Source organism: Procambarus clarkii, chromosome 87, assembly GCF_040958095.1.
Source record: "Procambarus clarkii isolate CNS0578487 chromosome 87, FALCON_Pclarkii_2.0, whole genome shotgun sequence".
NCBI classification, from domain to species: Eukaryota; Metazoa; Arthropoda; class Malacostraca; order Decapoda; family Cambaridae; genus Procambarus; species Procambarus clarkii.
Genome location: NC_091236.1, coordinates 3290702 through 3315820, shown reverse-complemented (window position 1 = coordinate 3315820; position 25119 = coordinate 3290702). Strand labels below are relative to the sequence as shown.

Here is a 25119-nt window from a genome sequence, read left to right as displayed (position 1 = left end):
TTAAGAGTTGCCATACACGTTGTCCAGAGTGATGCTGGTTCCTGTACAGTTGTCCAGAGTGCTGCTGGGTCCTGTACAGTTGTCCAGAGTGCTGCTGGGTCCTGTACAGTTGTCCAGAGTGCTGTTGGGTCCTGTACAGTTGTCCAGAGTGCTGCTGGGTCCTCTACAGTTGTCCAGAGTGCTGCTGGGTCCTGTACAGTTGTCCAGAGTGCTGCTGGGTCCTATACAGTTGTCCAGAGTGCTGCTGGGTCCTGTACAGTTGTCCAGAGTGCTGCTGGGTCCTCTACAGTTGTCCAGAGTGCTGCTGGGTCCTGTACAGTTGTCCAGAGTGCTACTGGATCTTGTACAGTTGTCCAGAGTGCTGCTGGATCTTGTACAGTTGTCCAGAGTGCTGCTGGATCTTGTACAGTTGTCCAGAGTGCTGCTGGGTCCTCTACAGTTGTCCAGAGTGCTGCTGGATCTTGTACAGTTGTCCAGAGTGCTGCTGGGTCCTGTACAGTTGTCCAGAGTGCTGCTGGGTCCTGTACAGTTGTCTAGAGTACTGCTGGGTCGTATGCAGTTGTCCATAGTGCTGCTGGATCCTGTACAGTTGTCCAGAGTGCTGCTGGGTCGTATGCAGTTGTCCATAGTGCTGCTGGGTCCTGTACAGTTGTCCATAGTGCTGCTGGGTCCTGTACAGTTGTCCAGAGTGCTGCTGGGTCCTGTACAGTTGTCCAGAGTGCTGCTGGGTCCTGTACAGTTGTCCATAGTGCTGCTGGGTCCTCTGAGTTTTGAGTGATTATAAACAAATGCAATTGTTAAACAGTCCACTGCTCACCCAAATCAGCAATAGGTCCATCACAGCACATGTCTAAAAAAAACGACTGATCGAACAATATCCATTTTTTTTAATCATGTACTACATTTTCAGAAGACACATTGGGTATGGGTGTTGAGGAGGACTCACCAGATGATCAGAAAAGCTTCCACACCGACACCGTCCCCGGCGGCGCCCCCGGCGGCGTCCTCGGCGGCGTCCCCGGCGGCGTCCCCGGCGGCGCCCCCGGCCGTAATCTTCACTCACGCCCTCCAGGTCATGTCAGACGTGATACGGGAGGGGGTCAGAGGCGTCTTGCTGGCTGACTCAATACTCTCACCCGCAACAACATTTACTCATGATAGTGATTCATCAGCTACCCATTCAGGGAAGGCTGGGCAGCAACATCCAAAAATTTCTCAGTGAGTTTTCACGTTTTGTCTATATATGTGGCCGAGCCTTTTTTAAATTATTATTTGTATTCATAATGTTAGGAATATTAAATAAACATGACCACTTGTAATTCTCACATGAAAGATGACTAAACTGTTTGTTATATTAGTATTATATATGTTCTGATATATGTATGTACATCAGGTGCTCCTCCAGGAGGTTGGTGTACATCAGGTGCTCCTCCAGGAGGTTGGTGTACATCAGGTGCTCCTCCAGGAGGTTGGTGTACATCAGGTGCTCCTCCAGGAGTTTGGTGTACATCAGGTGCTCCTCCAGGAGGTTGGTGTACATCAGGTGCTCCTCCAGGAGGTTGGTGTACATCAGGTGCTCCTCCAGGAGGTTGGTGTACACCAGGTGCTCCTCCAGGAGGTTGGTGTACATCAGGTGCTCCTCCAGGAGGTTGGTGTACATCAGGTGCTCCTCCAGGAGGTTGGTGTACATCAGGTGCTCCTCCAGGAGGTTGATGTACATCAGGTGCTCCTCTAGGAGGTTGATGTACATCAGGTGCTCCTCCAGGAGGTTGGTGTACATCAGGTGCTCCTCCAGGAGGTTGGTGTACATCAGGTGCTCCTCCAGGAGGTTGGTGTACATCAGGTGCTCCTCCAGGAGGTTGGTGTACATCAGGTGCTCCTCCAGGAGGTTGGTGTACATCAGGTGCTCCTCCAGGAGGTTGGTGTACATCAGGTGCTCCTCCAGGAGGTTGGTGTACATCAGGTGCTCCTCCAGGAGGTTGGTGTACATCAGGTGCTCCTCCAGGAGGTTGGTGTACACCAGGTGCTCCTCCAGGAGATTGGTGTACATCAGGTGCTCCTCCAGGAGATTGGTGTACATCAGGTGCTCCTCTAGGAGGTTGGTGTACATCAGGTGCTCCTCCAGGAGGTTGGTGTACATCAGGTGCTCCTCCAGGAGGTTGGTGTACATCAGGTGCTCCTCCAGGAGGTTGGTGTACATCAGGTGCCCCTCCAGGAGGTTGGTGTACATCAGGTGCCCCTCCAGGAGGTTGGTGTACATCAGGTTCCCCTCTAGGAGGTTGGTGTACATCAGGTTCCTCTCCAGGGGACCAGTGTACACCAGGTGCTCCTCCAGGGGTCCAATGTACACCAGGTGCTCCTCCAGGGGTCCAATGTACACCAGGTGCTCCTCCAAGGGTCCAATGTACACCAGGTGCTCCTCCAGGGGACCAATGTACACCAGGTGCTCCTCCAGGGGTCCAATGTACACCAGGTGCTCCTCCAGGGGTCCAATGTACACCAGGTGCTCCTCCAGGGGACCAGTGTACATCAGCGTGGTAATGTTTACTGTTTCCTGCAGGAGGGTGATGGTAGGGGGCGTGACAGCGCCGGGAGACGGGTCGTGGAGGCTGGAGGCAGCGGCCTGGTGGCTGCAGGAGGAGCTGACGGTGTGGAGGCCACTGTGGCCCCCAGTCTCCTTCAACCTGCACCAGAGACCCGTCAGACTCGCCGTTAACAGGGTCTGTGTCCCACGCTCCTACTCCCTCTATATATTGACCATTATGTCAATTTATACAATTATTGTAATGCACTAATGCATCAGTTTTAATCTTTAAATATCAAATGCGTCCAGGAGCTTCGGAGCAGTTCAATACATCTGCCTAAAAATATAAATTATAATTAAATTTGTTCAGTTTAATACAATATGAAAGTAATACCCCAACATTGTGATGCAGACCGCCATGCTGTGAGCTCTTATTATCAGTAACTCGTTCTTAACCGGTCGACCTCTGAGCCATTCTTCGTGTAGCAGCTGCGAATGTTTATAATGTGTTTAGCACCTGACAACATTCCTGTTAGGTACAGGGTGCAGCTGGAGGCGTCTGTGGGGGCCAGAGGTAATGTTAGGTACAGGGTGCAGCTGGAGGCGTCTGTGGACCTGAGGTAATGTTAGGTACAGGGTGAAGCTGGAGGCGTCTGTGGAACTGAGGTAATGTTAGGTACGGGGTGAAGCTGGAGGCGTCTGTGGACCTGAGGTAATGTTAGGTACGGGGTGAAGCTGGAGGCGTCTGTGGACCTGAGGTAATGTTAGGTACAGGGTGAAGCTGGAGGCGTCTGTGGGGACCAGAGGTAATGTTAGGTACAGGGTGAAGCTGGGGTCGTCTGTGGACCTGAGGTAATGTTAGGTATATGGTGAAGCTGCAGGCGTCTGTGGGGACCAGAGGTAATGTTAGGTACAGGGTGAAGCTGGAGGCGTCTGTGGACCTGAGGTAATGTTAGGTACAGGGTGAAGCTGGAGGCGTCTGTGGACCTGAGGTAATGTTAGGTGCAGGGTGAATCTGGAGGCGTCTGTGGACTTGAGGTAATGTTAGGTACAGGGTGAAGCTGGAGGCGTCTGTGGACCTGAGGTAATGTTAGGTACAGGATGAAGCTGGAGGCGTCTGTGGGGGCCAGAGGTAATGTTAGGTACAGGATGAAGCTGGAGGCGTCTGTGGGGGCCAGAGGTAATGTTAGGTACAGGATGAAGCTGGAGGCGTCTGTGGGGGCCAGAGGTAATGTTAGGTGTATAGTGAAGCTGGAGGTGTCTGTGGGGACCAAAGGTAATGTTAGGTACAGGATGAAGCTGGAGGCGTCTGTGGGGACCAGAGGTAATGTTAGGTACAGGATGAAGCTGGAGGCGTCTGTTGGGACCAGAGGTAATGTTAGGTACAGGATGAAGCTGGAGGCGTCTGTGGGGGCCAGAGGTAATGTTAGGTACATAGTGAAGCTGGAGGCGTCTGTGGACCTGAGGTATTGTTAGGTACAGGATGAAGCTGGAGGCGTCTGTGGGACCAGAGGTAATGTTAGGTGCATAGTGAAGCTGGAGGCGTCTGTGGGGGCCAGAGGTAATGTTAGGTACATAGTGAAGCTGGAGGCGTCTGTGGACCTGAGGTAATGTTAGGTACAGGATGAAGCTGGAGGCGTCTGTGGGGGCGAGAAGTAATGTTAGGTGTATAGTGAAGCTGGAGGCGTCTGTAGGGGCGAGAAGTAATGTTAGGTACATAGTGAAGCTGTAAGCGTCTGTGGGGACCAGAGGTAATGTTAGGTACCGGATGAAGCTGGAGGCGTCTGTGGGGACCAGAGGTAATGTTAGGTACCGGATGAAGCTGGTGGCGTCTGTGGGACCAGAGGTAATGTTAGGTACAGGGTGAAGCTGGAGGCGTCTGTGGACCTGAGGTAATGTTAGGTACAGGATGAAGCTGGAGGCGTCTGTGGACCTGAGGTAATGTTAGGTACAGGGTGAAGCTGGAGGCGTCTGTGGACCTGAGGTAATGTTAGGTACATAGTGAAGCTGGAGGCGTCTGTGGACCTGAGGTAATGTTAGGTACAGGGTGAAGCTGGAGGCGTCTGTGGACCTGAGGTAATGTTAGGTACAGGGTGAAGCTGGGGGCGTCTGTGGACTTGAGGTAATGTTAGGTACAGGGTGAAGCTGGGAGCGTCTGTGGACTTGAGGTAATGTTAGGTACAGGGTGAAGCTGGAGGCGTCTGTGGACTTGAGGTAATGTTAGGTACAGGGTGAAGCTGGAGGCGTCTGTGGACCTGAGGTAATGTTAGGTACAGGGTGAAGCTGGAGGCGTCTGTGGACTTGAGGTAATGTTAGGTACAGGGTGAAGCTGGAGGCGTCTGTGGACCTGAGGTAATGTTAGGTACAGGGTGAAGCTGGGGGCGTCTGTGGACCTGAGGTAATGTTAGGTACAGGATGAAGCTGGAGGCGTCTGTGGACCTGAGGTAATGTTAGGTACGGGGTGAAGCTGGGGGCGTCTGTGGACTTGAGGTAATGTTAGGTACAGGGTGAAGCTGGGAGCGTCTGTGGACTTGAGGTAATGTTAGGTACAGGGTGAAGCTGGAGGCGTCTGTGGACTTGAGGTAATGTTAGGTACAGGGTGAAGCTGGAGGCGTCTGTGGACCTGAGGTAATGTTAGGTACAGGGTGAAGCTGGAGGCGTCTGTGGACCTGAGGTAATGTTAGGTACAGGGTGAAGCTGGAGGCGTCTGTGGACTTGAGGTAATGTTAGGTACAGGGTGAAGCTGGGGGCGTCTGTGGACCTGAGGTAATGTTAGGTACAGGATGAAGCTGGAGGCGTCTGTGGGGGCCAGAGGTAATGTTAGGTACAGGATGAAGCTGGAGGCGTCTGTGGGGGCCAGAGGTAATGTTAGGTGCATAGTGAAGCTGGAGGCGTCTGTGGGGACCAAAGGTAATGTTAGGTACAGGATGAAGCTGGAGGCGTCTGTGGGGACCAGAGGTAATGTTAGGTACAGGATGAAGCTGGAGGCGTCTGTTGGGACCAGAGGTAATGTTAGGTACAGGATGAAGCTGGAGGCGTCTGTGGTGGCCAGAGGTAATGTTAGGTACAGGGTGCAGCTGGAGGCGTCTGTGGACCTGAGGTATTGTTAGGTACAGGATGAAGCTGGAGGCGTCTGTGGGACCAGAGGTAATGTTAGGTGCATAGTGAAGCTGGAGGCGTCTGTCGGGACCTGAGGTAATGTTAGGTACAGGATGAAGCTGGAGGCGTCTGTGGGGGCGAGAAGTAATGTTAGGTGTATAGTGAAGCTGGAGGCGTCTGTGGGGGCGAGAAGTAATGTTAGGTACATAGTGAAGCTGTAAGCGTCTGTGGGGACCAGAGGTAATGTTAGGTACCGGATGAAGCTGGTGGCGTCTGTGGGACCAGAGGTAATGTTAGGTACAGGGTGAAGCTGGAGGCGTCTGTGGACCTGAGGTAATGTTAGGTACAGGATGAAGCTGGAGGCGTCTGTGGACCTGAGGTAATGTTAGGTACAGGGTGAAGCTGGAGGCGTCTGTGGACCTGAGGTATTGTTAGGTACATAGTGAAGCTGGAGGCGTCTGTGGACCTGAGGTAATGTTAGGTACAGGGTGAAGCTGGAGGCGTCTGTGGACCTGAGGTAATGTTAGGTACAGGGTGAAGCTGGGGGCGTCTGTGGGGACCAGAGGTAATGTTAGGTACAGGGTGAAGCTGGAGGCGTCTGTGGACCTGAGGTAATGTTAGGTACGGGGTGAAGCTGGGGGCGTCTGTGGACTTGAGGTAATGTTAGGAACAGGGTGAAGCTGGAGGCGTCTGTGGGGACCAGAGGTAATGTTAGGTACAGGGTGAAGCTGGAGGCGTCTGTGGACCTGAGGTAATGTTAGGTACGGGGTGAAGCTGGGGGCGTCTGTGGACTTGAGGTAATGTTAGGTACAGGGTGAAGCTGGGGGCGTCTGTGGACTTGAGGTAATGTTAGGTACAGGGTGAAGCTGGAGGCGTCTGTGGACTTGAGGTAATGTTAGGTACAGGGTGAAGCTGGAGGCGTCTGTGGACCTGAGGTAATGTTAGGTACAGGGTGAAGCTGGAGGCGTCTGTGGACCTGAGGTAATGTTAGGTACAGGGTGAAGCTGGAGCCGTCTGTGGACTTGAGGTAATGTTAGGTACAGGGTGAAGCTGGGGGCGTCTGTGGACCTGAGGTAATGTTAGGTACAGGATGAAGCTGGAGGCGTCTGTGGACCTGAGGTAATGTTAGGTACAGGGTGAAGCTGGAGGCGTCTGTGGGGGCCAGAGGTAATGTTAGGTACAGGATGAAGATGGAGGCGTCTGTGGGGGCCAGAGGTAATGTTAGGTGCATAGTGAAGCTGGAGGCGTCTGTGGGGACCAGAGGTAATGTTAGGTACAGGATGAAGCTGGAGGCGTCTGTGGGGACCAGAGGTAATGTTAGGTACAGGATGAAGCTGGAGGCGTCTGTTGGGACCAGAGGTAATGTTAGGTACAGGATGAAGCTGGAGGCGTCTGTGGGGGCCAGAGGTAATGTTAGGTACATAGTGAAGCTGGAGGCGTCTGTGGACCTGAGGTAATGTTAGGTACAGGATGAAGCTGGAGGCGTCTGTGGGACCAGAGGTAATGTTAGGTGCATAGTGAAGCTGGAGGCGTCTGTGGGGACCTGAGGTAATGTTAGGTACAGGATGAAGCTGGAGGCGTCTGTGGGGGCGAGAAGTAATGTTAGGTGCATAGTGAAGCTGGAGGCGTCTGTGGGGGCGAGAAGTAATGTTAGGTACATAGTGAAGCTGGAGGCGTCTGTGGGGACCAGAGGTAATGTTAGGTACCGGATGAAGCTGGTGGCGTCTGTGGGACCAGAGGTAATGTTAGGTACAGGGATAAGCTGGAGGCGTCTGTGGACCTGAGGTAATGTTAGGTACAGGATGAAGCTGGAGGCGTCTGTGGACCTGAGGTAACGTTAGGTACAGGGTGAAGCTGGAGGCGTCTGTGGACCTGAGGTAATGTTAGGTACATAGTGAAGCTGGAGGCGTCTGTGGACCTGAGGTAATGTTAGGTACAGGGTGAAGCTGGAGGCGTCTGTGGACCTGAGGTAATGTTAGGTACAGGGTGAAGCTGGGGGCGTCTGTGGGGACCAGAGGTAATGTTAGGTACAGGGTGAAGCTGGAGGCGTCTGTGGACCTGAGGTAATGTTAGGTACGGGGTGAAGCTGGGGGCGTCTGTGGACTTGAGGTAATGTTAGGAACAGGGTGAAGCTGGAGGCGTCTGTGGGGACCAGAGGTAATGTTAGGTACAGGGTGAAGCTGGAGGCGTCTGTGGACCTGAGGTAATGTTAGGTACGGGGTGAAGCTGGGGGCGTCTGTGGACTTGAGGTAATGTTAGGTACAGGGTAAAGCTGGGGGCGTCTGTGGACTTGAGGTAATGTTAGGTACAGGGTGAAGCTGGAGGCGTCTGTGGACTTGAGGTAATGTTAGGTACAGGGTGAAGCTGGAGGCGTCTGTGGACCTGAGGTAATGTTAGGTACAGGGGTGAAGCTGGAGGCGTCTGTGGACCTGAGGTAATGTTAGGTACAGGGTGAAGCTGGAGCCGTCTGTGGACTTGAGGTAATGTTAGGTACAGGGTGAAGCTGGGGGCGTCTGTGGACCTGAGGTAATGTTAGGTACAGGATGAAGCTGGAGGCGTCTGTGGACCTGAGGTAATGTTAGGTACAGGGTGAAGCTGGAGGCGTCTGTGGGGGCCTGAGGTAATGTTAGGTACAGGATGAAGATGGAGGCGTCTGTGGGGGCCAGCGGTAATGTTAGGTGCATAGTGAAGCTGGAGGCGTCTGTGGGGACCAGAGGTAATGTTAGGTACAGGATGAAGCTGGAGGCGTCTGTGGGGACCAGAGGTAATGTTAGGTACAGGATGAAGCTGGAGGCGTCTGTTGGGACCAGAGGTAATGTTAGGTACAGGATGAAGCTGGAGGCGTCTGTGGGGGCCAGAGGTAATGTTAGGTACATAGTGAAGCTGGAGGCGTCTGTGGACCTGAGGTAATGTTAGGTACAGGATGAAGCTGGAGGCGTCTGTGGGACCAGAGGTAATGTTAGGTGCATAGTGAAGCTGGAGGCGTCTGTGGGGACCTGAGGTAATGTTAGGTACAGGATGAAGCTGGAGGCGTCTGTGGGGGCGAGAAGTAATGTTAGGTGCATAGTGAAGCTGGAGGCGTCTGTGGGGGCGAGAAGTAATGTTAGGTACATAGTGAAGCTGGAGGCGTCTGTGGGGACCAGAGGTAATGTTAGGTACCGGATGAAGCTGGTGGCGTCTGTGGGAACGGAGGTAATGTTAGGTACAGGGTGAAGCTGGAGGCGTCTGTGGACCTGAGGTAATGTTAGGTACAGGATGAAGCTGGAGGCGTCTGTGGACCTGAGGTAATGTTAGGTACAGGGTGAAGCTGGAGGCGTCTGTGGACCTGAGGTAATGTTAGGTACAGGGTGAAGCTGGAGGCGTCTGTGGACCTGAGGTAATGTTAGGAACAGGGTGAAGCTGGAGGCGTCTGTGGGGACCAGAGGTAATGTTAGGTACAGGGTGAAGCTGGAGGCGTCTGTGGACCTGAGGTAATGTTAGGTACGGGGTGAAGCTGGGGGCGTCTGTGGACTTGAGGTAATGTTAGGTACAGGGTGAAGCTGGGGGCGTCTGTGGACTTGAGGTAATGTTAGGTACAGGGTGAAGCTGGAGGCGTCTGTGGACTTGAGGTAATGTTAGGTACAGGGTGAAGCTGGAGGCGTCTGTGGACTTGAGGTAATGTTAGGTACAGGGTGAAGCTGGAGGCGTCTGTGGACCTGAGGTAATGTTAGGTACAGGGTGAAGCTGGAGGCGTCTGTGGACTTGAGGTAATGTTAGGTACAGGGTGAAGCTGGGGGCGTCTGTGGACCTGAGGTAATGTTAGGTACAGGATGAAGCTGGAGGCGTCTGTGGACCTGAGGTAATGTTAGGTAACAGGGTGAAGCTGGAGGCGTCTGTGGACTTGAGGTAATGTTAGGTACAGGGTGAAGCTGGAGGCGTCTGTGGACCTGAGGTAATGTTAGGTACAGGATGAAGCTGGAGGCGTCTGTGGGGGCCAGAGGTAATGTTAGGTACAGGATGAAGCTGGAGGCGTCTGTGGGGGCCAGAGGTAATGTTAGGTGCATAGTGAAGCTGGAGGCGTCTGTGGGGACCAGAGGTAATGTTAGGTACAGGATGAAGCTGGATGCGTCTGTGGGGACCAGAGGTAATGTTAGGTACAGGATGAAACTGGAGGCGTCTGTTGGGACCAGAGGTAATGTTAGGTACAGGATGAAGCTGGAGGCGTCTGTGGGGGCCAGAGGTAATGTTAGGTACATAGTGAAGCTGGAGGCGTCTGTGGACCTGAGGTAATGTTAGGTACAGGATGAAGCTGGAGGCGTCTGTGGGACCAGAGGTAATGTTAGGTGCATAGTGAAGCTGGAGGCGTCTGTGGGGACCTGAGGTAATGTTAGGTACAGGATGAAGCTGGAGGCGTCTGTGGGACCAGAGGTAATGTTAGGTACATAGTGAAGCTGGAGGCGTCTGTGGGGACCAGAGGTAATGTTAGGTACCGGATGAAGCTGGTGGCGTCTGTGGGACCAGAGGTAATGTTAGGTACATAGTGAAGCTGGAGGCGTCTGTGGACCTGAGGTAATGTTAGGTACAGGATGAAGCTGGAGGCGTCTGTGGGACCAGAGGTAATGTTAGGTACATAGTGAAGCTGGAGGCGTCTGTGGGGACCAGAGGTAATGTTAGGTACCGGATGAAGCTGGTGGCGTCTGTGGGACCAGAGGTAATGTTAGGTACAGGGTGAAGCTGGAGGCGTCTGTGGACCTGAGGTAATGTTAGGTACAGGATGAAGCTGGAGGCGTCTGTGGACCTGAGGTAACGTTAGGTACAGGGTGAAGCTGGAGGCGTCTGTGGACCTGAGGTAATGTTAGGTACATAGTGAAGCTGGAGGCGTCTGTGGACCTGAGGTAATGTTAGGTACAGGGTGAAGCTGGAGGCGTCTGTGGACCTGAGGTAATGTTAGGTACAGGGTGAAGCTGGGGGCGTCTGTGGGGACCAGAGGTAATGTTAGGTACAGGGTGAAGCTGGAGGCGTCTGTGGACCTGAGGTAATGTTAGGTACGGGGTGAAGCTGGGGGCGTCTGTGGACTTGAGGTAATGTTAGGAACAGGGTGAAGCTGGAGGCGTCTGTGGGGACCAGAGGTAATGTTAGGTACAGGGTGAAGCTGGAGGCGTCTGTGGACCTGAGGTAATGTTAGGTACGGGGTGAAGCTGGGGGCGTCTGTGGACTTGAGGTAATGTTAGGTACAGGGGGAAGCTGGGGGCGTCTGTGGACTTGAGGTAATGTTAGGTACAGGGTGAAGCTGGAGGCGTCTGTGGACTTGAGGTAATGTTAGGTACAGGGTGAAGCTGGAGGCGTCTGTGGACCTGAGGTAATGTTAGGTACAGGGGTGAAGCTGGAGGCGTCTGTGGACCTGAGGTAATGTTAGGTACAGGGTGAAGCTGGAGCCGTCTGTGGACTTGAGGTAATGTTAGGTACAGGGTGAAGCTGGGGGCGTCTGTGGACCTGAGGTAATGTTAGGTACAGGATGAAGCTGGAGGCGTCTGTGGACCTGAGGTAATGTTAGGTACAGGGTGAAGCTGGAGGCGTCTGTGGGGGCCTGAGGTAATGTTAGGTACAGGATGAAGATGGAGGCGTCTGTGGGGGCCAGAGGTAATGTTAGGTGCATAGTGAAGCTGGAGGCGTCTGTGGGGACCAGAGGTAATGTTAGGTACAGGATGAAGCTGGAGGCGTCTGTGGGGACCAGAGGTAATGTTAGGTACAGGATGAAGCTGGAGGCGTCTGTTGGGACCAGAGGTAATGTTAGGTACAGGATGAAGCTGGAGGCGTCTGTGGGGGCCAGAGGTAATGTTAGGTACATAGTGAAGCTGGAGGCGTCTGTGGACCTGAGGTAATGTTAGGTACAGGATGAAGCTGGAGGCGTCTGTGGGACCAGAGGTAATGTTAGGTGCATAGTGAAGCTGGAGGCGTCTGTGGGGACCTGAGGTAATGTTAGGTACAGGATGAAGCTGGAGGCGTCTGTGGGGGCGAGAAGTAATGTTAGGTGCATAGTGAAGCTGGAGGCGTCTGTGGGGGCGAGAAGTAATGTTAGGTACATAGTGAAGCTGGAGGCGTCTGTGGGGACCAGAGGTAATGTTAGGTACCGGATGAAGCTGGTGGCGTCTGTGGGAACGGAGGTAATGTTAGGTACAGGGTGAAGCTGGAGGCGTCTGTGGACCTGAGGTAATGTTAGGTACAGGATGAAGCTGGAGGCGTCTGTGGACCTGAGGTAATGTTAGGTACAGGGTGAAGCTGGAGGCGTCTGTGGACCTGAGGTAATGTTAGGTACATAGTGAAGCTGGAGGCGTCTGTGGACCTGAGGTAATGTTAGGTACAGGGTGAAGCTGGAGGCGTCTGTGGACCTGAGGTAATGTTAGGTACAGGGTGAAGCTGGAGGCGTCTGTGGACCTGAGGTAATGTTAGGAACAGGGTGAAGCTGGAGGCGTCTGTGGGGACCAGAGGTAATGTTAGGTACAGGGTGAAGCTGGAGGCGTCTGTGGACCTGAGGTAATGTTAGGTACAGGGTGAAGCTGGAGGCGTCTGTGGACTTGAGGTAATGTTAGGTACAGGGTGAAGCTGGGGGCGTCTGTGGACTTGAGGTAATGTTAGGTACAGGGTGAAGCTGGAGGCGTCTGTGGACTTGAGGTAACGTTAGGTACAGGGTGAAGCTGGAGGCGTCTGTGGACTTGAGGTAATGTTAGGTACAGGGTGAAGCTGGAGGCGTCTGTGGACCTGAGGTAATGTTAGGTACAGGGTGAAGCTGGAGGCGTCTGTGGACTTGAGGTAATGTTAGGTACAGGGTGAAGCTGGGGGCGTCTGTGGACCTGAGGTAATGTTAGGTACAGGATGAAGCTGGAGGCGTCTGTGGACCTGAGGTAATGTTAGGTACAGGGTGAAGCTGGAGGCGTCTGTGGACTTGAGGTAATGTTAGGTACAGGGTGAAGCTGGAGGCGTCTGTGGACCTGAGGTAATGTTAGGTACAGGATGAAGCTGGAGGCGTCTGTGGGGGCCAGAGGTAATGTTAGGTACAGGATGAAGCTGGAGGCGTCTGTGGGGGCCAGAGGTAATGTTAGGTGCATAGTGAAGCTGGAGGCGTCTGTGGGGACCAGAGGTAATGTTAGGTACAGGATGAAGCTGGATGCGTCTGTGGGGACCAGAGGTAATGTTAGGTACAGGATGAAGCTGGAGGCGTCTGTTGGGACCAGAGGTAATGTTAGGTACAGGATGAAGCTGGAGGCGTCTGTGGGGGCCAGAGGTAATGTTAGGTACATAGTGAAGCTGGAGGCGTCTGTGGACCTGAGGTAATGTTAGGTACAGGATGAAGCTGGAGGCGTCTGTGGGACCAGAGGTAATGTTAGGTGCATAGTGAAGCTGGAGGCGTCTGTGGGGACCTGAGGTAATGTTAGGTACAGGATGAAGCTGGAGGCGTCTGTGGGGGCGAGAAGTAATGTTAGGTGCATAGTGAAGCTGGAGGCGTCTGTGGGGGCGAGAAGTAATGTTAGGTACATAGTGAAGCTGGAGGCGTCTGTGGGGACCAGAGGTAATGTTAGGTACCGGATGAAGCTGGTGGCGTCTGTGGGACCAGAGGTAATGTTAGGTACAGGGTGAAGCTGGAGGCGTCTGTGGACCTGAGGTAATGTTAGGTACGGGGTGAAGCTGGGGGCGTCTGTGGACTTGAGGTAATGTTAGGTACAGGGTGAAGCTGGGGGCGTCTGTGGACTTGAGGTAATGTTAGGTACAGGGTGAAGCTGGAGGCGTCTGTGGACTTGAGGTAATGTTAGGTACAGGGTGAAGCTGGAGGCGTCTGTGGACCTGAGGTAATGTTAGGTACAGGGTGAAGCTGGAGGCGTCTGTGGACCTGAGGTAATGTTAGGTACAGGGTGAAGCTGGAAGCGTCTGTGGACTTGAGGTAATGTTAGGTACAGGGTGAAGCTGGGGGCGTCTGTGGACCTGAGGTAATGTTAGGTACAGGATGAAGCTGGAGGCGTCTGTGGACCTGAGGTAATGTTAGGTACAGGGTGAAGCTGGAGGCGTCTGTGGACTTGAGGTAATGTTAGGTACAGGGTGAAGCTGGAGGCGTCTGTGGACCTGAGGTAATGTTAGGTACAGGATGAAGCTGGAGGCGTCTGTGGGGGCCAGAGGTAATGTTAGGTACAGGATGAAGCTGGAGGCGTCTGTGGGGGCCAGAGGTAATGTTAGGTGCATAGTGAAGCTGGAGGCGTCTGTGAGGACCAGAGGTAATGTTAGGTACAGGATGAAGCTGGAGCCGTCTGTGGGGACCAGAGGTAATGTTAGGTACAGGATGAAGCTGGAGGCGTCTGTTGGGACCAGAGGTAATGTTAGGTACAGGATGAAGCTGGAGGCGTCTGTGGGGGCCAGAGGTAATGTTAGGTACATAGTGAAGCTGGAGGCGTCTGTGGACCTGAGGTAATGTTAGGTACATAGTGAAGCTGGAGGCGTCTGTGGGACCAGAGGTAATGTTAGGTGCATAGTGAAGCTGGAGGCGTCTGTGGGGACCTGAGGTAATGTTAGGTACAGGATGAAGCTGGAGGCGTCTGTGGGGGCGAGAAGTAATGTTAGGTGCATAGTGAAGCTGGAGGCGTCTGTGAGGGCGAGAAGTAATGTTAGGTACATAATGAAGCTGGAGGCGTCTGTGGGGACCAGAGGTAATGTTAGGTACCGGATGAAGCTGGTGGCGTCTGTGGGACCAGAGGTAATGTTAGGTACAGGGTGAAGCTGGAGGCGTCTGTGGACCTGAGGTAATGTTAGGTACAGGATGAAGCTGGAGGCGTCTGTGGACCTGAGGTAATGTTAGGTACAGGGTGAAGCTGGAGGCGTCTGTGGACCTGAGGTAATGTTAGGTACATAGTGAAGCTGGAGGCGTCTGTGGACCTGAGGTAATGTTAGGTACAGGGTGAAGCTGGAGGCGTCTGTGGACCTGAGGTAATGTTTGGTACAGGGTGAAGCTGGAGGCGTCTGTGGACCTGAGGTAATGTTAGGAACAGGGTGAAGCTGGAGGCGTCTGTGGACCTGAGGTAATGTTAGGAACAGGGTGAAGCTGGAGGCGTCTGTGGGGACCAGAGGTAATGTTAGGTACAGGGTGAAGCTGGAGGCGTCTGTTGACCTGAGGTAATGTTAGGTACGGGGTGAAGCTGGGGGCGTCTGTGGACTTGAGGTAATGTTAGGTACAGGGTGAAGCTGGGGGCGTCTGTGGACTTGAGGTAATGTTAGGTACAGGGTGAAGCTGGAGGCGTCTGTGGACCTGAGGTAATGTTAGGTACAGGGTGAAGCTGGAGGCGTCTGTGGACCTGAGGTAATGTTAGGTACAGGGTGAAGCTGGAGGCGTCTGTGGACTTGAGGTAATGTTAGGTACAGGGTGAAGCTGGGGGCGTCTGTGGACCTGAGGTAATGTTAGGTACAGGATGAAGCTGGAGGCGTCTGTGGACCTGAGGTAATGTTAGGTACAGGGTGAAGCTGGAGGCGTCTGTGGACTTTAGGTAATGTTAGGTACAGGGTGAAGCTGGAGGCGTCTGTGGACCTGAGGTAATGTTAGGTACAGGATGAAGCTGGAGGCGTCTGTGGGGGCCAGAGGTAATGTTAGGTACAGGATGAAGCTGGAGGCGTCTGTGGGGGCCAGAGGTAATGTTAGGTGCATAGTGAAGCTGGAGGCGTCTGTGGGGACCAGAGGTAATGTTAGGTACGGGATGAAGCTGGAGGCGTCTGTGGGGACCAGAGGTAATGTTAGGTACAGGATGAAGCTGGAGGCGTCTGTTGGGACCAGAGGTAATGTTAGGTACAGGATGAAGCTGGAGGCGTCTGTGGGGGCCAGAGGTAATGTTAGGTACATAGTGAAGCTGGAGGCGTCTGTGGACCTGAGGTAATGTTAGGTACAGGATGAAGCTGGAGGCGTCTGTGGGGGCGAGAAGTAATGTTAGGTGCATAGTGAAGCTAGAGGCGTCTGTGGGGGCGAGAAGTAATGTTAGGTACATAGTGAAGCTGGAGGCGTCTGTGGGGACCAGAGGTAATGTTAGGTACCGGATGAAGCTGGTGGCGTCTGTGGGACCAGAGGTAATGTAAGGTACAGGGTGAAGCTGGAGGCGTCTGTGGACCTGAGGTAATGTTAGGTACAGGATGAAGGTGGAGGCGTCTGTGTACCTGATGTAATGTTAGGTACAGGGTGAAGCTGGAGGCGTCTGTGGACCTGAGGTAATGTTAGGTACAGGGTGAAGCTGGAGGCGTCTGTGGACTTGAGGTAATGTTAGGTACAGGGTGAAGCTGGGGGCGTCTGTGGACCTGAGGTAATGTTAGGTACAGGATGAAGCTGGAGGCGTCTGTGGACCTGAGGTAATGTTAGGTACAGGGTGAAGCTGGAGGCGTCTGTGGACTTTAGGTAATGTTAGGTACAGGGTGAAGCTGGAGGCGTCTGTGGACCTGAGGTAATGTTAGGTACAGGATGAAGCTGGAGACGTCTGTGGGGGCCAGAGGTAATGTTAGGTGCATAGTGAATCTGGAGGCGTCTGTGGGGACCAGAGGTAATGTTAGGTACAGGATGAAGCTGGAGGCGTCTGTGGGGACCAGAGGTAATGTTAGGTACAGGATGAAGCTGGAGGCGTCTGTTGGGACCAGAGGTAATGTTAGGTACAGGATGAAGCTGGAGGCGTCTGTGGGGGCCAGAGGTAATGTTAGGTACATAGTGAAGCAGGAGGCGTCTGTGGACCTGAGGTAATGTTAGGTACAGGATGAAGCTGGAGGCGTCTGTGGGGGCGAGAAGTAATGTTAGGTGCATAGTGAAGCTGGAGGCGTCTGTGGGGGCGAGAAGTAATGTTAGGTACATAGTGAAGCTGGAGGCGTCTGTGGGGACCAGAGGTAATGTTAGGTACCGGATGAAGCTGGTGGCGTCTGTGGGACCAGAGGTAATGTTAGGTACAGGGTGAAGCTGGAGGCGTCTGTGGACCTGAGGTAATGTTAGGTACAGGATGAAGCTGGAGGCGTCTGTGGGACCAGAGGTAATGTTAGGTACAGGATGAAGCTGGAGGCGTCTGTGGGACCAGAGGTAATGTTAGGTACATAGTGAAGCTGGAGGCGTCTGTGGGGACCAGAGGTAATGTTAGGTACAGGATGAAGCTGGAGGCGTCTGTGGGACCAGAGGTAATGTTAGGTACATAGTGAAGCTGGAGGCGTCTGTGGGGACCAGAGGTAATGTTAGGTACAGGATGAAGCTGGAGGCGTCTGTGGGGACCAGAGGTAATGTTAGGCACAGGGTGAAGATGGAACATTCACCCTGGATGTATAGAGACAGATACTAGATAGAGGGATGGATAGATAGTTTGATAGATTAATGGAGGATTTCCTGAAGCTTCTAGTGAAGCCTGACCAGGATTTTAACGCATGACAGATCCAGAGTGCATAGAGGGATTGTGTGAAAATCCTGGCCCGTCCTAGTACAGAAACCACTACACTTCCAATAGGCGTTCAATCCCCGACCGTCCAGGTACCATTCCTTTTCCCCCGTCCCATCCCCAAATCCTTATCCTGACCCCTTCCAAGTGCTATAAAGTCGTAATGGCTTGGCGCTTTCCCAAGACAATAATAATAAAAAAATACACCTCCAATAAAATTATATTACAAATCAACTATGCATAGTGAACATAAAAAAGGAAGAAATAATAATGAAGGAAATAGTTCGTAAAGGAGTAAAAAGCACTATTCCTGACCAAAACATAGACCTGATCATATTCTATAAACCAAAGAAGACGACTGACCTCCTTATTAAAAACAGGCCGAAGCCGACGGAGAACCCTCTACAGCAGTCAAGCGTTGTATACATGTACACTTGCCCCCACGAAGGATGTAATCTTCAATCTAAGAACATAGGTATGACGTCGACCAAGCTGACAAGGCGTTTGACCTGTCATCTTCAATCCGGTGCCTCCAGGAATCACATGACAAGCCCATGACATCACCCTAACAAGCGAAATGTTGAACAAAAATACCTGTATAATAGACAAAACCTAAGATGTAACAAGATTACAAATTCTTGAAGCAATTCCCATAAGAATGGAACAACCTCCAAACACCAGTCTCCGTGGTGTAGTGGTAAGACACTCACCTGGCATTCTGCGAGCGCTTTGTCATGGGTTCGTATCCTGGCCGGGGAGGATTTACTGGGCGCAAATCCTTAACTGTAGCCTCTGTGTAACTCAACAGTAAAATGAGTACTTGGTTGTAACAACGATTCTTCGCGGCGGGGATCGTATTCCAGGGACCTGCCCGAAACGCTACGCGTACTAGTGGCTGTACAAGAATGTAACAACTCTTGTATATATCTCCAAAAAAAAAAAAACTACCATGAACACCCAAATCACAGAACTATTTACTCTACCCACCATGAGAGTAAGGACAAGACCGGAATATAACGATGCCAACACAGAAGACACTGCTCAACGTAACAGGCCTATTACACCTGATTAATCTTTGCATGTGCTTCATCCCCTATTTATCCCCATTTATCCCCTATTTATCCCCTTGCCTTTTCCTTTATTCTACTTGTTGAATCACCTGACCCCGTACTGGTATAAATTTAACGAGTTCTGTAGTTTCTTTTCACTTGAGAATGAACCATGGAGGTTCGAAACGTTGTGCAAATTGTATAAATAAGTGTAATACATTCTATAGTAATTCACTTTTTTCTTCACCTTAAAATAACGAACATGAGTTATGGAGAACTCCTCTTTCAGCTAAGCCCTGATGCTAGAAAAATAGTTAAGAGGGATAGAAGCCCTAAATCAGCAGATAGTAAATACAGAATATGCGGTCATATATATATATATATATATATATATATATATATATATATATATATATATATATATATATATATATATATATATATATATATATATATATATATATATATATAACTGAAAACTCACACCCCAAAAGTGACTCGAACCCATACTGCCAGGAGCACTATGCAACCAGTGTACAAGGCACCTTATCCACTCCACCATCACGACCGGACAAATGCTAATGGTAGCCGAGGCTATTTGCCCATCAACCCTCCGGCACTCTAATGGTAATCTTGGGCATTGTATTTTATCAAATCACCTCATTCTTTGGGGCACACGTGAGGAACACAAATGCGAACAAGCCTGAATGGTATGCATTCAGGCCCATCTGCATACATGGGCACATGTATGCAGATGGGCATACATGTGCCCATCTGGGCTCAAGAAGGGTGCCCATCTGGGCCCATCCCTACAGTCGTGATGGTCAAGTGGATTAAGGCGTCCTGTAAATACCAGTTGCGTTGCTCCTGGCAGTATGGGTTTGAGTCACTTCTGGGGTGTGAGTTTTCAGTCGCATATAGTCCTGGGGACCATTCAGGCTTGTTCACATTTGTGTTCCTCACGTGTGCCCCAAAGAATGAGGTGATAAGGTGAAGAATGGTGTCCGGAATTCCACGTGAGAGGTACACAGCGTTATAGACGGGAAGATCAATATGACACTACTAGAAATTTTTTAGAGGAAGGCAGAAACAGAGTAGTAAATATAAGAGAGAGGAACAGTCAGATGGAACCACTACAGGATTACAGAGGGGAAGGGAGATACCCACAAGACTGGAATACAAATTATCAACAAGCACACAGGTACTACACCACACAACACCCGTCCTACTACCAAAACTGGACGAATCACTTCCAAAACAACACACCCTGGACGCAAACACAGTAGCCTTCTTACCAGAGCCTCAGATATTAACACCAAGTAAGGCTTCCAGCACTTCCACTAACACGATAACATCATTTATATTTGTCAACATCCAGGGTATAAAAACACGCAAATTCAACAAAGTTCACTTTATAGATGGTCTCCTTCATGAGGCAAATGCAGTGTTTGCAGCCCTAACAGAAACCCACACAAAGGACTACCATGATGGTGAAATATGGATCTCAGAGTACAATCTTTTCAGATGTGATAGGAAACACCGGCTTCAGGGTGGGGTCAGCCTCTACATCAAAGACACACTCAGCTGTAATGAGCTGCTAAACACCACAAATGATATGGTGGAAGTGCTGATAATCAAAATAGAGATTCTAAATGTAGTTATTGTCCTTGTATATAAGTCACCGGAGGCAAACCCTCAGCAGTTTAAAGACCAACTAATGAAAATAGAACACTGCTTGGAAAACCTCACAAATCCAGCTCCGAACATCATCCTGCTTGGGGACTTCAACCTACGGCACCTGAAATGGAAGCACCTGGCTAATACAGTAATATCAGAAAGAATACCAGGAAGTAGCTTAAATGAACAGGCACATGCAAATGCCCTGCTACGGATGTGCGACAGGTTTGCCTTAAACCAGCAAATAGAACCAACTAGGAAGGAGAACACGCTGGACCTCATTTTCACAAATAATGATGAATTGATCAGGAACATAATGATTACAAATACCTGTTACTCAGATCACAACTTAATTGAAGTTATGACAACCATGGGGAGTAGACCTTCAAAACCAGTCCAGATTCCCGGTGGAGGAGATTTCAGCAAATTCAACTTCAATAATAAACGGATAAACTGGGAGCAAATAAACCAGGACTTCACAGAAATAAACTGGGAAGAACAGCTAGAAAATGCAAACCTGAACCAGTGCCTGGAAAAAATAAGCTCAGTAGCACTAGAAATATGTTCAAACCGCATACCCCTAAGAAAAAAGAGAAAGAGATGCAGATTGGAACGGGAACGTCGTTCCCTATATAGGCGAAGAAAACGAATCGTGGAACAACTTGAGAGTCGCACCCTATCTCAAGAACGGCGAAGAAGGTTTGGTAGAGAAATAGAAACAATTGAACTCAAGCTACAAGAATCATACAAAACCCAGGAGAGACAAAGAGAGCAAAAGGCCATCAGTGAAATAGAGAGAAATCTGAAATATTTTTTCTCCTATGCAAAATCAAGATAAAAAACCCGCATCTAGTATCGGGCCCCTGCGAAAGGGAGATGGAACTTTCACCGATGACAACAAAGAAATGAGCGAGCTACTGAGGAAGCAGTACGACTCTCTTTTCAGCGAGCCATTAAACACACTAAAGATTGATAACCCAAATTAATTTTTCATGGATATGATACCAACATCAAATCATATATCAGACGTCACCCTATCCCCACTGGATTTTGAAGAAGCCATAAACAGTATGCCTATGCACTCTGCACCAGGCCCAGATTCTTGGAACTCCATATTCATCGAGAACTGTAAAAAACACTATCTCAGGCCCTCCACATTCTGTGGAGACAAAGCCTAGATACTAGCGTTATTCCTGATATACTAAAAACAGCAGAGATAGCACCACTTCATAAAGGAGGAAATAAGGCAGAGGCAAAAAATTACAGACCGATAGCACTAACATCGCACATCATAAAAAATTTTGAGAGAGTGCTAAGAAGTAAGATCACAAAATACATGGAATCACAGCATCTTCATAACCCCGGACAACATGGTTTCAGAACAGGGCGCTCTTGCCTGTCGCAGTTACTGGACCACTATGATTTGGCATTAGATGCTATGGAAGACAAACAAAACGCTGATGTAATTTACACAGATTTCGCCAAAGCTTTTGATAAATGTGACCATGGTGTTATTGCACATAAAATGCGTTCAAAAGGAATTACCGGAAAAATAGGCAGATGGATCTACAATTTCCTGACCAACAGAACCCAATGTGTAATAGTCAACAAAATAAAATCCAGCCCATCAACCGTGAAGAGCTCAGTCCCTCAGGGTACTGTGCTTGCTCCAGTACTTTTTCTCATCCTCATATCGGACATAGACAAGAACACAACCTATAGCACTATATCATCATTTGCAGATGACACTAGGATCTTCATGAGAGTAGGCAACATAGAGGACACGGCAAACCTCCAGTCAGATGTAGATCAGGTCTTTCTATGGGCTACAGAAAATAATATGGTCTTTAACGAAGATAAGTTCCAGCTCATGCGCTATGGAAAAAGGGAAAATATAAAAACGGAAACCACGTACAAAACTCAGGCAAATCATAACATAGAACGAAAAGGCAATGTAAAGGATCTGGGTGTACTCATGTCGGAAGACCTTACCTTTAAAGAACACAATAAAGTAGCCGTCACAAATGCAAGAAAAATGACAGGTTGGATAACAAGAACTTTCACACTAGAGATGCTATACCGATGATGATACTTTTCAAAACGCTTGTGCTCTCTAGAGTGGAGTACTGCTGCACAATGACAGCCCCTTTCAAAGCTGGAGAAATTGCTGACCTGGAGAGCATGCAGAGATCCTTTACTGCTAGAATCCACTCAGTAAAACATCTAAACTATTGGGACCGACTAAAGAAACTAAAACTGTACTCCCTTGAGCGCAGGCGGGAGAGGTACATAATAATTTTCACGTGGAAAATATTAGAGGGGCTGGTCCCAAACCTGCACACAGAAATAACATCACATGAGAACAGAAGACATGGCAGGATGTGCAGAATACCCCCGTTGAAAAGCAGAGGTGTAACAGGTACTCTGAGAGAGAACTCTATCAACATCAGAGGCCATGGGACTGTTCAACACGCTTCCACTACACATAAGGGGCATAACTGGCCGACCCCTCACAGTGTTCAAGAGAGAACTGGATAAGCACCTCCAAAGGATACCTGATCAACCAGGCTGTGACTCATACGTCAGGCTGCGAGCAGCCGCGTCTAACAGCCTGGTTGATCAGTCCGGCAACCAGGAGGCCTGGTCGACGACCAGGCTGCGGGGACGCTAAGCCCCGGAAGCACCTCAAGGTAACCTCAAGGTATCAGGATGATAATGGCCAGTGTATCGTGATACGGCTTGTACTCCTCTTGACATACCAGAAAACATACTAAGAAAGCTACTTCTAGCCTGCACTAAAGAGGCACCCTTCTTGAGTCCCGATGGGCACATGATATTTTTTATTTCTTTGACTGTATCAAAAGAATTAATTCCTATTGATGTTATGTTAATCATAACTACCTCGCAAGAGAGGCAGACTTCAAACAGCAAGAACTGCCAGTGGGAAATGTTTAACTTAAAGCCTAGGATCATAGGAAAGTGGGAGCAAACCACCATGGGTCACCACATAGGTGAAACTTGTCCACTTAGGTCGTTGGCTCCTTCTAGTAAAAACTAATAAAGGGTAGCCGATGAGATCTCACTTCATCTTATTTGAAGTGTGGCGCTGTGTATTGGACTCTAACTTTAGATACAGACTTAATTGACACATAAGCAGGCAAAGCGTTGCAGAATATGAAAAGTGGGACAATAGTATTGCGGGATTGAAGTAAACGACCGTTTCTAGAAAAACGTAACAATTCATTCAAACAAAATTAGAACTACTACAACAAAGTGTTTACATTACTTTACTGTCACCCCAGTGGCACATTAGAACAGCTATACAACTGGTGGATCCACGGGATCCTTCCTGTCGTCGCTGACTGACTAATGACACTAACTGAACAAAGTGATGAGTCTAGCCCTCGCTTCGGTAGGAGACGGACGTGTTGAATCGGCGCTCCGGCTGTTGGTGTTGTTTACCAATTTGGCCAGTTGAGGGCGGGTGTGTCTCTGCCTGCCTGTGCTGACGTGGAGTTCGCGATGGGGGTCCCCCTCCCCCCTATACTGCGGGCTCAGTCTGTGGGCCTCGAATTTTCCGGCCGGGCTGGGTACCCAGAGCAAGCGCTGGTGAGTGAGTTGCTTCATGTCCCTGTGATCAACATTTATGGTGTCAAGCTGGTGACAGCTCGTCGAGCGATATTGAAGTTTACCGAGGAATTGGCATATCGCGACTTTCTCCGTCGTTACGAGGGGCGGACATTGCCCCTGCCGGATGGTGCGGGCACTGTGTCACTATCTGATCGGAGTGGTGTCCTCACGTACGTTAGTGTGCATGGGGCTCCATGGGGCTCCGTTGGAGTTTCCAGAGAGTCTGCTACGGCGGTACTTCGGCCGGTATGGCGCAGTGGTTAGTGTGCGGGTGAACGTGGTGTCTTCCAGTCCACTTAAGGGTGTGAGGACTAACATACGCACTCTGGGCATGAGGCTCCGGGAAGATATTCCGTCCTCTGTGTGGCTTATGGGCTACAACGTTCGGGTGTTTTACGCCCGCCAGCCTCGGACGTGTTATCGTTGTGGCCTCTTGGGCCATCAGGCTGCTGACTGTTCTGCGCCTGCCGTTGCACCCGTGAACCTCTTCAGTGAGGAGGATTTTCCACCGCTTCCTGTGGAGGAGGATTCAGTGGATGTGGACGTCTCTTCAGCCGCGGATGTGCCCCCTGTGTCGCCTGTTGCGCCGCCTGGTGCGCCCCCTGTTGTTGTCGCCTCTCCTCATGATGCTGTGGCGTCGCAGGGTGATCGTCCTGCTCCGACTAGTGTCCCTGGGGTTCTTCAGACTGCCTGCTGCTCGATTCTCCCGTCTTCCAGTTCGTCCTCTGCTGCGTCTGACCCTGTCCCTGCGCCCTTGCCGGCTGTTTCGGCTTTGCTGGGTGATGGGGTGGATCCGGCGCTTCCTCCTGTGCCTGGCCTGGTGCCCCATGTGGTTGAGGATGCTGCCGTTCTGCGACGTGCGTCGGTTCGCCCAGCTTGTGTTGCGCGTGTCTCTGAGTCGGCCTCCGGGTCTGATGATGTGCGGCCAGAGCCTAAGCGTTCCCGGCTTTCGTCTTCTGCTTGGGCTGACGTTGGCAATTTCGACGCTTGTGGATCTGCCGGCGACGGAGGGGTGGCTCCGGTTGCGTTGCAGACTATGGTGGTGGCGGAGGTGCATTTGCCTGAGGGTGCCAGTGCCGGTGTTTCGGCCTCCACTTCAGATTTGGTGTCTGCGGTTCCTGCTTCGGGTGCGTCGCCTGCATCGGATGGCTCCGGTTCTTCGTGGGGGGTGGTTCCCCCTGCTGAGGTTCGCGGTGAGCAGGGTGGCCTGGTGATGGCGTTGAAAAAGACTGCTCGCTCTGGGGGTTCTGTAACCCCTTCCTCGGTCCCTGTTTCATCGACTGCGGTCTCGACGCCTCTTCCGTCTCCGGCCATCTCTTCAGTGTCTCCTGCGGTCTCGGTTGGGACGTTACCATCTCGTTGCTTGTCCCCTGCTCCTGCGCGTACGGCGGCGCGGCCGTCCCGACAGCCTCGTACGCTTCATCGGTGTCATCTGCTACCTCGAAGGACGTGGTTTGTGCTCCCCATCCTCGTTTAGCGACTTGCGTCGGTGACCTTCAGGAGTGGCCGTTTCCACCTGATCTGGAGGTTCCCGAGTTTATGCTGGGCCCACGACGGCAGGGGGATCGTCCCCCCACCGACTTGGAGTATTTGATTTGGGAGGCCTATAAGCGTTGGTATCCTTGGGATTCGTTCCCTGATAAATATCTTCCTGTCTCTGAGATATGTATTCCTCGCTCATGATTCCTTTGTGTATTGTGGTGCATGGTTGTGGGGTGCGGGTCGGTTGTGTGTC

General features: G+C 51.1%; 1 protein-coding gene across 1 annotated transcript; it reads right to left on the bottom strand.

Moving 5' to 3' along the window:
• Positions 1-23496, bottom strand: LOC138358869 (uncharacterized). The gene is made up of 3 exons (XM_069317219.1): positions 23447-23496; positions 1389-2684; positions 1-763 (listed from the first exon to the last, which is right to left on the bottom strand). The coding sequence occupies exons 1-3, from the start codon at positions 23494-23496 to the stop codon at positions 1-3; spliced, it is 2109 nt and encodes a 702-aa protein (XP_069173320.1).
• Between the last annotated feature and the right edge of the window lie 1623 nt (positions 23497-25119).

What these genes read in the sequence shown, in the direction of transcription:
- LOC138358869 (XM_069317219.1), bottom strand. Translation starts at nt 23,496, where the DNA reads ATGTCCGCCCCTCGTAACGACGGAGAAAGTCGCGATATGCCAATTCCT. An exon ending in CGCGATATGCCAATTCCTCG is followed by an intron (nt 2,685 to 23,446) that starts GTAAACTTCAAT and finishes TCTCTGGTGCAG; the next exon opens with GTTGAAGGAGACTGGGGGCC. An exon ending in CTCCTGGAGGAGCACCTGAT is followed by an intron (nt 764 to 1,388) that starts GTACATACATAT and finishes CTCAAAACTCAG; the next exon opens with AGGACCCAGCAGCACTATGG.